The sequence below is a fragment of the Lepus europaeus genome, chromosome 4 (assembly GCF_033115175.1).
Source record: "Lepus europaeus isolate LE1 chromosome 4, mLepTim1.pri, whole genome shotgun sequence".
NCBI classification, from domain to species: domain Eukaryota; kingdom Metazoa; phylum Chordata; class Mammalia; order Lagomorpha; family Leporidae; genus Lepus; species Lepus europaeus.
Genome location: NC_084830.1, coordinates 140,423,293 through 140,433,563, shown reverse-complemented (window position 1 = coordinate 140,433,563; position 10,271 = coordinate 140,423,293). Strand labels below are relative to the sequence as shown.

The following is a 10,271-nucleotide window of genomic DNA, read 5'->3' as shown; positions in this document are numbered from 1 at the left end:
AGCTGCCCATACGTTTTGAAGCCCTGGGGACAAAAGAGTAAGACCGCTGCTGGTATAGTTTTAAGGTAACTCAAGCCATCCATCCTGTTTGAGAGGATTTTAATTTTATGACCACTGTTGAAACAAGGCAGCGTATATGAGGATTTTTGCTGTGTCATTACTTCTCAGCTTCTGCCATGGCAGATATCAAAGTGGTATTTGTTTAGCCTACTGGAGTGCAAAGCTGAAGTTGTCTGTGGCTGCAGTGACTAGGCCAGGGCCTCCGGCTGGCCTGGGTTCTCCCGAGGGTTACCTGGAAGACCGAAGGGATCAGTATCTCAGCTTATAACCTCTTAGTGGCCCATACCCATCAGGAAGTTCTGTTCTCACTATACGAAGTCTAAGGACTTCCACCCAGAACCTGTATGTTTATTTTGCTTGCACACAGTCCATCTTCCCCCTGAGGACATGCGAACAGGTCACAAAGAGGAAACTGCCAGTTCAGGTTTTTCTTTGGTTAAAACAGAAGAGTGTTTTGGCTGTTTAACCCTTAAACAACAGCCACAGAGAGCCTACCTTTCCTGGAAGTGGTTTTTCAGACCTTGGTGCACACAGACCCACTTTCTGTGTTTCTTGGAGTATCTTCTGGAACTGAATGTTGACCTTTTGACCTTGGAGAAAATCCTTTGAAGACTGGGCAGATAGGAATGTATCTCAGAAAAGCAATCCTTTTGACCATGCCCATCCCAATGGGAAAGTCATAGCTCTTGAGGCTGGCAGACGTCTCACTGTTGGCATGGGCCCCAGCTTTCCACTGTATCAGACCTCGTTCCTCTGGGCTCCCTGGAGAAGACAGTGGGGTCATTAGCCAGTCTGTATCCTAATCGGCAGGCACAGTTCTGGAAGGAAGTACCAGCTGGTCCTAAAAAGTGCATCTGTGATCTCTGAGCTACCTTTGCCAGAGCTTCAGGGAACCCTGGAGGACACCAGTCAGTCTTACTACAGTGTGTCCTTTCTTCAGAACCGTACCTCTGACAGGCACTGTTAGACAAAACTTAGGTCAGATGGAGAAACAGGACAGTGCAGGATCCATCTGCAGGTGTGTGCTGGGCCATAGGAACCGAGCAGTGGGGATTGTGCTCTGGGGCTGGGCAAGAATTCTTTGCAACACCGGAATCCATATTAATCTTCACTATTATGGTTCCACATTTGGGGGATAAACTCCTGTTTTATAATATAAACCTTGGAAGGTCAATCTTTGGGGGTAAGGACACACTGAGAAATTTTTACAAATAGGATTGTCCCTTCAGGAGGGGAACAGCACATAAGAGTCCAGGTTCCCTCAGGGCTGGGATTGACAGAGGCTGTGACAGTAAGTCTGATGGAAGAAGTAAGGGATTTCCATGTGCCCAGATGTGCCCCAGAGTCTCAGAGGAGAAGGCACCGTCTGAGCAGGCCCTGGCTGCACACAGCACAGGTGGGCAGATGGATGCAAAAGCTGTGGGCGTGGCATAGACTATGCACTTGGTGTCTCATTACCCTCGCACCACTGTCAGGACCACACAACAGCCAACTTGAGCTCCCTCCCCAACCTCACCTGCACTGCACATTTACTGTGTTTCTCCAAGCACCCCCTCGCCCCCACTCTCCAGTGTCCCCCATCCAGGAAGCCTTGCTGGTTTTATTCCTAACGTAAACCCCGTTTTACTTTGTCTCATGCCAGGAGTGCCTTAAAAAAAAGCAGACTTGGCCGGCGCCACAGCTCAATAGGCTAATCCTCCGCCTTGTGGCGCCGGCACCCCGTGTTCTGTCCTAGTTGCTCCTCTTCCAGGCCAGCTCTCTGCTGTGGCCTGGGAAGGCAGTGGAGGATGGCCCAAGTGCTTGGACCCTGCACCCCATGGGAGACTAGGAGAAGCACCTGGCTCCTGGCTTCAGATCAACGCGGTGCGTGGGCCGCAGCGCGCTGGCCGTGGCGGCCATTGGAGGGTGAACCAACGGCAAAGGAAGACCTTTCTCTCTGTCTCTCTCTCTCACCATCCACTCTGCCTGTCAGAAAAAAAAAAAAAAAAAAAAAAAAAAAACCAAGCAGACTTACACTTTTGTGGATCTTCCACTGGGTCTAATTTAGGGACATACTAGTAAAGCCCCACCAGCATTTGCTCAACTAAATTGTCCTCTCTGGATGGGCTGTGGCTCAGCAAGGGCAGAGAGGCCCATCAGCAAATGAAGGGTGGAAGGAAGCTGTGCTATTCTACAGCTAAGAACTAGATGCACAGCCAGCCAGACCTGGGTTTGAATCCAGCTCGTGTGACCATAGGTGAGTGACTCAACCACTCCAAGCTGCTTGGGACCACTGATTATGTGGTGTAACCCATATGCAGTCTTCAAAGATTCCATATAAAATGTATATTATGAAAAGGATTGCAAAAGTTCTTTGCACCAAAATGAATTTGGCCCCACCCAGATGGCCTCGGGTGCTCTAGGCCTGGAGGCTGCCACTTGGCTATCAGGAGATGGGGGGTGAGCTGCTCCAAACTACAGTCCAGCTACCTCTAAATGGGAATGACTGGGTACCATGGTTGAGTTCTCAAATATCCAAAGGAGAGCTGTCCCCCAGAACCCCCTCTGAGTCTACCTAAAATCCCCAGGTGAGCCCTGACCCTCCCTTCCCCTGTCCCGGCTGTGCCCAGCCTCTGACTCCTAAACTGAACACAAACATTCTGGCGTCTTCAGAGAGAGAGGCATGTGGGCAGAACCTGTGGTTGTGCTCAGGCTGGTCAGTGGCTGGGGATGGAGGGCCATCATCCTGCCACTTCCATCCCTCGTGTCCTTACACAGATGCAGGCATTAACTCCTATCTCCCCAGAACCTTCTCCAACCTCCTGAACCCCTCCTACAGAGGCAGTGAGGTGTGGTTGCTGGGACAGGGTTTGTTAACTGCCTAGGCAGGATGTTTAGGACCTTGAATTGCAACATTTTAATTTTGTGACTTACCACTTTGTGGCCGTAGTTTTTGAAGGTGAAATGAGTATCTTTGGAAGCTCCATTCTTGGCCCATATTAAGTGTTCAGTAAATGGTAACATTAAGAGCACCTGATAACATTTATTGGGCACATACACCAGAGGTCCTCAAAGAGTTCATGGAAAATGTATTATGATAAAACTATGAATTTCAACATTTTTTTGCATGAAGATAAACTTGCTTTTTTAAATTCTATTTTGCATGCACTTTTTGAAGTACCCTCATATATAAGCAAGAGGGTTCTCTGGGATGCCACCAAGTTCCCTTCCTGCCCTGCAAAGACTGCTGATAGCAGAGGGAAGTATTGCAGCCCTTCTGCCTGCCAGTGTGGCAGGCTGCTGACGTCTGCGGTGCCTTGTACCCACACACGTTCTCCATTTCTACCTGTCCTACAGTAAGACACTAAAGAACCCTTCAGCCCAGGGGCTATCATGAAGAAAGAACTCACAGGACCCAGAACTGACTCCTGACCTCTCTCTTCAAGAACTACCAGGCATGTCTGGGCCTGGGGTCCCTCCCTCCAGGGCCAGGATCACACAGGCTCTGGCCAGAGCTCCAGCTCAGGCCATCTGGTGGAGTACACAGGAGTCCAGCCTAGTTCTGGGTTGCCCTCCCAGGACTGACTCGTACCTGGTACCGTGTTGTCCAGTATGAAAGCAAGGCACCCGCCCACAAACATCTCCGTGGTCAGCAGCACAGTAAGAATCTGGTCCACTTCAGTGATGCCTGTGGGAAGGCCAAGGGCTGGTGGGTGCCACAGCCCCATCTGGAAGGCAGCGCTCAGACATCCCACCGGTGCAGCCTACTGCTTCCTGGTCAGTCCTGGCACTGGATTGGTTCACAGCTCTGGCTTTCAAGCCTGTCTGCCCCTCTCTCCCATCTGGATCCAGATCCTAGTTCTGCTGGTTGACCTGAGACAAATCACCTCATTTCTCTGAGTCTCATGCTCCCATCTGCAAAATGGGCGTGATAACTTGGAAATGAAAGAGCACACATGCAGGCGCTCAGTGCCCCTCCACAGAAAGTGCCTCAGCCAAGGACAGCGCCCAGTGAGCCCCTCAGGGCCTGACACCCAGAGGTGCAGGGATTGGTGGCGCCAGCTAGGTGGAGCCTTCGAAAGTGTCCAAATACCCATCCCAACTCTGGAGACAGCCGACAGCGGGAGGCACCTGTGTTGATGGCTCCGGGGTTGGAATCCAGGTAATTGGGCAGTGTGAGCCCGAAGAAGATGGAAAATCCGAGCACGAAGAGGTTGCGGGAGGAGTTCATGTCCACGAACTGCAGGTTGGACAGGCCCACGGCAGTAATCATGCCTGCAGGCACACAGGAGCTGACAGAGGCCTGGTGGGCACAGCGTGAGCGTCCCACCTCCTGCGTCGTGCCCGGACCCACGCCTGGCACTCACCGAAGAGGGTGCAGAACATACCCCCCAGGATGGGGTCAGGGAGTGAGGCAAAGAGGGCCGTGAACTTGCCGATGATGCCCAGGATCAGCATGATACCGGCGCCGAACTGTACCACACGCCGGCTGCCCACCTGCAGGGCACGGGGGAGCCAGGGCTACAGCCAGGACCAGGCACACGCGGGCTTCGTTCCAGGAGTGGGGGGCCTGGGCGTAAGGGCGAGACCTCCCCCACAAAGACAGGGTGGGGCTAGGCTGGGACAAGGCCTTTGGCCCACGGAATGGGGGCAGAAGCTGTGTGCCGCCCAGGCTCCCGGCCGCACCTTGGTAATCCCCAGGACGCCGATGTTGGGGCTGGACGAGGTGGACCCGTTGCCCGTACCCAGCAGCCCAGCGATGATGCAGCAGACACCCTCGGTGAATATACCCCTGTAAGGAGGGATGGGAGAGTAGGAATCGCCCTGGCTGGTGACGGGCCAGAGGTGAGTCTGGGAGCCAGGCGCCTACTCCCTGGGACAGTTCTAGACTTCAGTAACCCCATCTATAAAATAGGGATAATGACAGCCCCGGCCTCAGGATGGTTAACAGCAGATCCCAGAAGAGCAGGCAAGACTGGGCGGGGGGGGCCTGTCAGTCTCAACTCCTCCCAGCAGCCAGAGTGAGTCAGAGAGCATCCCCATTACATAAGCCAAGAAAATGAGGTCTGGGGAGTGCTAGGAACTTGGCCGCGTCTGCCTCTGGGACTCAACCCCTTCCCTCGTTTGCTGCTTGAGCGGCTCCGACAGTGAGGGGGCAGGTGGCACACCTGTTGATGGCATGTACTGGAGGGGGCGGCGCGCCAGCCAGCCGGGCACAAGCGTAATAATCTCCAATGGATTCGATGATGCCTGCCAAGGTGGCACTGAACATTCCCAAGACAGCAGCCACAGTCACTGTGGGCAGTCCCCACTGACCTGGGTTGGGGGAAGACAGGAGGCTGAAGAGCAAGGAGAGTGCAGGGGGTGGGGGATGGGCAGGGCAGGGCATGGGCGTGGGGTGGGGGGAGGCATCACTGGGGGAGGCTATGCGGGTCACACCAGCTCCAGTGGGCACCAGGGGTCTCACAGGTAGACTCAGAGAGAGGCAGAGGGGCCCAAGTGGGGTTGCTCACAAGGGTAGGGGAGGCGGATCCAGGGTGCAATAGCCATGATCTCCCCACGGGCATCGGTCCGTGCTTGGAAGCCATAGACCGTGGAGTCTCTGGGCAGCACGTTCGTGACGGTGAGGATATAACAAAGCAGCCACACCGTCATGATGGCCAGCACAATCTGAAGCGGGGCGAGAGGCGGCACTGAAGGCACTGGAGGCTTCTTTGGTCCAGGGTCACCTGCTCCTGCTTCGTCCCCAGCCCAGCCACAGCCCCAGCCCCAACCCCAGCTGTTGCACAGATCCCAGCTCCGGCTGGGACAGCATCTCCAGCTGCCTCTCACTCCCATACTGCCCCTCACCCTTGCCCCACCTTGGTCCCCAGCCCAGGTCCAGCCCCAACCACCAGCCAGGTCCTTACAGGAAACATCTTGAAGATCTGGATGCGAAAGAAAGTGAAGCCCTTGCCCCAGCGGTACACGGGCAGCAGCAACGTGAAGTTGCGCAGGTACTGGGAGAAGAGGACGATCAGGAGAATGGCGCTGGGGAGCAGAGGCACAAGGAGGAGGTGGCTGGTAGGTCAGGCTGGGGCCAGAAATGAGGGGTCAGGACACGAAGCGGGCATGGGTATGGGGCCTGGGGTTGGGCAGGGGTTAGGCCTGGTGCCTGCTCACCAAGCTGAGATGCCCCAGTGGGAGCCAGCCCGTTCACCGGCAGTTTGGAAGACTGACAGGCCAATGAGGGAGACAGTGGGGGTGACCGTGAGAGGCCCGATGTAGCTGAGCAGGGCCCCGGGCAGTCCCAGCAATCCAATCACCACCTCCACCACACTGGACACCATGATTGCACCTTGGATCTGGAGGGGCAAATATCAGCTATAAGTCACTATGTAAAGGCCATGATGCCACCGCTAGCAGGATGAAAGTTCCTGGACGACCTCCTTGAACCCCCTCAACTCAACAGTGGCCCTTGCTCCCTCCTCCAGTCCCAGCCTCTTCGACCTCTCATGCAAACCCACCTCTCGCATCCGTGGGTGCCAGATATGGGAGGTGTTCAGAGGCAGACTCCAGTTACCGTAGATCTCCTCTGGGGGCAGAGACAGGGACACTCACAGGACACCGAGACAGAGGCAGAGAAGACGCTGCCAGGAATGCACCCAGGGCCTGAGCTCGGGACAGGTGCCCAGACCTCCGGGCCCGGGGGGCCCCCTCTCCCCCAGCACAGACCCCAGCCAGGTGCCCACCTTCCGGGGGACACTTCCATCTTTCCAGGGAGAGGATGGCTTTGGCTGGAACCAGAAATGCAAACGCACTGGCCTGGAACAGTGGCAGCCTGGGGGTAGGGGGGTGGAGGAGGGTTACGGAGAGAGGCAGGGAGATGGGGACAGAGGCACAAAAGGACAGGGTAGGGTAGGGCAGGGCGCCGGCAAGTCGTGAAGCCCCAGGCAGCCGCGTCTAATGTCTTCTGGGCCCAAGGGGGAAAGAACACCAAATAGAACCTCCAGCTCAACACCTGCTTTCTTTCCTCTGTGCACTGTGGTGCACGAAGCTGATAGCTCAGCTCTGGCATTGCGCAACCTGTCCCCCGGCCCTTATCCCCCGTCACTCAAACCACCATCCCTGCCACCCAGGCCTGGGGCTGCACATACCTGGGGGAGGCCTGAACAGGCCCTCCTGAGCCATCTGGGCTGGGAAGCGCTGGTGCTGACTGCAGGGCAGGGCACAGAACCCAGCCAGGGCACATTCACTTAAACCCACAGACTCCTCGTCCTTGTGGGGCGCCCGGGCAGGCCGCTAAATCCAGGGGAGCAGGGAAGCAGCTCAGCTGCCCACTGCCGTTAAGGCTGGCCTGGGAGCGGCAGGAGCAGGTGGGGCGCAGAGAGCGCTGTGGTTCCAAGAGGGTCACCTAGTCCCGCTGTGTGGTGCACAGTGCGCAAGCGTGTGTGTACGTGCGTGCGGGGCGGGCACTCACCGGATTCCCAGCGTGGTCTGCAAGAGGGTGGTGATGCCAACGCACACGAAGATGGTGCCGATGAGCTGACTGACCATGTACTGGTCCTGGCCCACACACAGTGCTTCGGCCAGGAGGAAGGGCACGGCGATGGTGCCGCTGAAGCATGTCAGATAATGCTGGGGCAGGAGGAGGCCGAGGGCGCGGGGCGTGAGGCAGGGCCCCGTGGAGCTCGCCACGAACCAGGCACCTGCCTGCCCGGCTGCCCTGGCCACGTGCCCGTGCAGGACGGCCACCCCACGCGAGGGATTCCCCGCGTGTACCGGGCACTCCTTTCTCCAGGCCACTAACCACCACCCCCACCCCCGCCCCCAGGTGGCAGGCGTGGCTTCCCGCAGCGGCTCCTGGCAGCTGTCATCTGCTCCCAAGCTCTCAGGCCCCTTTCCCACCCCTGCCTGGGGAAAGCCGCTGTGCTGACCTTAGGTTACACTTCCTGTTGCCTGAGATAACCTTGTTGACCAGGATGGGGCTGGGATCCTTGGGGAGTGTGTGGAATAGGGGTAGGGGAGACCCTGGCGAGGCCCACCTGGAAGCCTAGAAGAATGCACAGGTACCAAGGCGGTGTGTCCTCGATCTTGTACAACATGTCAAACTTGGGCTGTGTGGGCAGGGACATCCGGGGGTCCACTGGGGGAGCCTCTGCTGAGCCCAGGGCCGCATGCTGGGGGCAGCAGAGAGGAGTGGATGAGGGTGGAGAGGTGAGGACAGGCAAAGCCCATTCTGCCCCAAATAAGCCAGGCAGCGGCTCAGCAGGGGTCTGACCTGGGGTCCCCCCTACCCCCCCCCCCCACAGTCCATGTGGCCAGTCGTCATTCACCCTGGCCTCACCTGGCTCCCGCATCACATTGCTTCCTGCAGGGGTGAGTCCAATATGCTGGCTCCTAGAGCCCTCAGAACCAGGGCATTTTAGCCAGGGGGCACTGGGTCCCTAAGTCAGAGCACCTGGGGGCACCAGGAGAGGTGCCTATACTGGTCTTCACTTCTGCCGCTGGGGATCCTGGGAGTATTGCTGGGGAGGCTGGACCCCGCCTGTCCCCCCTAGCTGGAGTCAGCCAGTCCCAAAGCCGAAGCTCATTCACTGCCAATCCTTCACACACAGCCCCCCCTCCCCCATCCCCCAGAGGCCACACTCAGCTTGGGACAGCCACTGTCAAGTTCAGCAGAACTTTGTCTGCCCTCTCGGGCAGGCCTGACAGCCCCTGCAGCCCCCACCCTGCTCCCCCCATCCCGCAGCACCTGTGGCTGGCCCGCGGAGTCCTGCTGGGCGCTCATGTTTGGAGCACTGCTCGGAGGAGCTCCTGGGGAGAAGGGACGACTTTACAAAGGCCAAGGAGGACTTTACTCCACACATCAGACATTGTTCGAAGTAAATCTGTAACCAGATCCCCAGCTCGGGATTGCGAAAGGTGAGGTATTAACTCTGGCCACCCGGCCTCGGTTGTCTCCAGAGCGCTCCTGTACCGGCCCCCACCTGGCCGTGGGACCTGCTTTGTTTTCCAAGGGGTGAGGAGGGGACAGTCTTGAACGTTTGCCAAGCCCTGGGTGAGGTGACAGCAAAGCAAATGGGAACAGGGGTGCTGGGTATGTGACTCCCTGGCAGAGGCCATTCCTCATTCTCGATGACAAGCCGATCGTTATCTTCATCTTTATAGCCATTCTCCTTATTGAGGACTGATCACCACTGCCAGGAACACACAGGCATTGTTGTGGGCAACCCCTGGTGCTGGGTGCTGGTAACTCCTGCCACAGCCAGGAGATACATTTCAGAGGCAGGGTTCCACCAAGGCCACACAAGCAGTGAGGTTTAGCAAACCAGTCCTCAAATGCAGGTCCACCTGAACGGTCTCCCCTGCACCATCCCCCGGGGTCTTCCAGGTCCCCGAGGCCAGGGACAGAGAGGCCTCTGCACACAGAGCTGCCTAGGCTGGCCCGCCTGGCCTGTGCCCCTCCCAGCTGGGACCCAGTGCAAAACAACTTGGGGCCCTTGTTACACAGCCCAGGCAGCCAGGCCGGTGCCCGACTCTTCTGGCAGACCCAAGGGCTGTGGACAGGGGGAAATGGGAAGGGGCGGAGGAGCTGGGGCTCCTTGGCTGCTAGGATCTGTGCTGAGGCCCCGGGTCTGCTCCTGTCTGGGTCGCCCCACCCTCAGCCGACCGACAGCCCACCTACTTCTGGGTCGCTGTGCCCATGGCCAGGCCCTGCCGTCGGGACCCCCGTGCAGCACCGCTCTCCAGCTGGGCAGCAGCTTCATGCCACGGCCCCGAGTCCGTCCGGCCACCAGCCCCTTGCTCTGTCTGCTTGTCCTCTTCCGTCCCTCTTGGCTCCTGCGCTCAGGCTCCCAAAGCCGTCTGACTAGTTCTCAGCCTGGGCAACTCCTCAGCACCTCCCTCCCCTGCCTCCCGCCCCGCGCTCCCCAGGGGGCTGTGGACGCCGAGCCCCACCCCTTGCCAACTCTCAACCCCCCCAACACACACAGAGACAAGGCCTGGAAGTGCGTGTGTCCCACAAAAGGACCCGCAACCATACATGCTGGTGCAGTGTCTAACTCACTCTGCAGGGGCACCCAGGCCCAGCCCCACTCCTGTCGCTGCCCAGGGCTTAGCTGGCTCCTGGGCCTGGCCCTCCTCGTCATGCCTAGGGCTTCTCTGCTGGGGTGCAGGCCAGAGTAGGAGGGGCCACGGGCACATCCTGGAACAGGTGATGCCCTTGAGGGGCTGGGACACCCAGGGAAACT

General features: G+C 57.9%; 1 protein-coding gene across 1 annotated transcript; it reads right to left on the bottom strand.

Annotated features, from left to right (window-relative positions):
• Positions 1–30: 30 nt before the first annotated feature.
• SLC23A1 (solute carrier family 23 member 1) lies at positions 31–8,847 on the bottom strand. The gene is made up of 15 exons (XM_062189052.1): positions 8,774–8,847; positions 8,064–8,198; positions 7,499–7,656; positions 6,771–6,859; positions 6,546–6,613; positions 6,202–6,383; positions 5,949–6,069; positions 5,553–5,709; positions 5,208–5,355; positions 4,726–4,831; positions 4,407–4,536; positions 4,171–4,314; positions 3,632–3,727; positions 556–822; positions 31–292 (listed from the first exon to the last, which is right to left on the bottom strand). The coding sequence occupies exons 1-14, from the start codon at positions 8,807–8,809 to the stop codon at positions 575–577; spliced, it is 1,818 nt and encodes a 605-aa protein (XP_062045036.1). The 5' UTR covers positions 8,810–8,847; the 3' UTR covers positions 31–292; positions 556–574.
• Positions 8,848–10,271: the final 1,424 nt, after the last annotated feature.

Excerpts from the sequence above, each read along its gene's own strand:
- SLC23A1 (XM_062189052.1), bottom strand. The coding sequence starts at position 8,809 with ATGAGCGCCCAGCAGGACTCCGCGGGCCAGCCACAG. Across the intron at positions 5,356-5,552 it reads GATCCGCCTCCCCTACCCTT|GTCAGTGGGGACTGCCCACA; the intron begins GTGAGCAACCCC and ends CCCCCAACCCAG. Across the intron at positions 4,832-5,207 it reads CCAGTACATGCCATCAACAG|GGGTATATTCACCGAGGGTG; the intron begins GTGTGCCACCTG and ends CCCTCCTTACAG.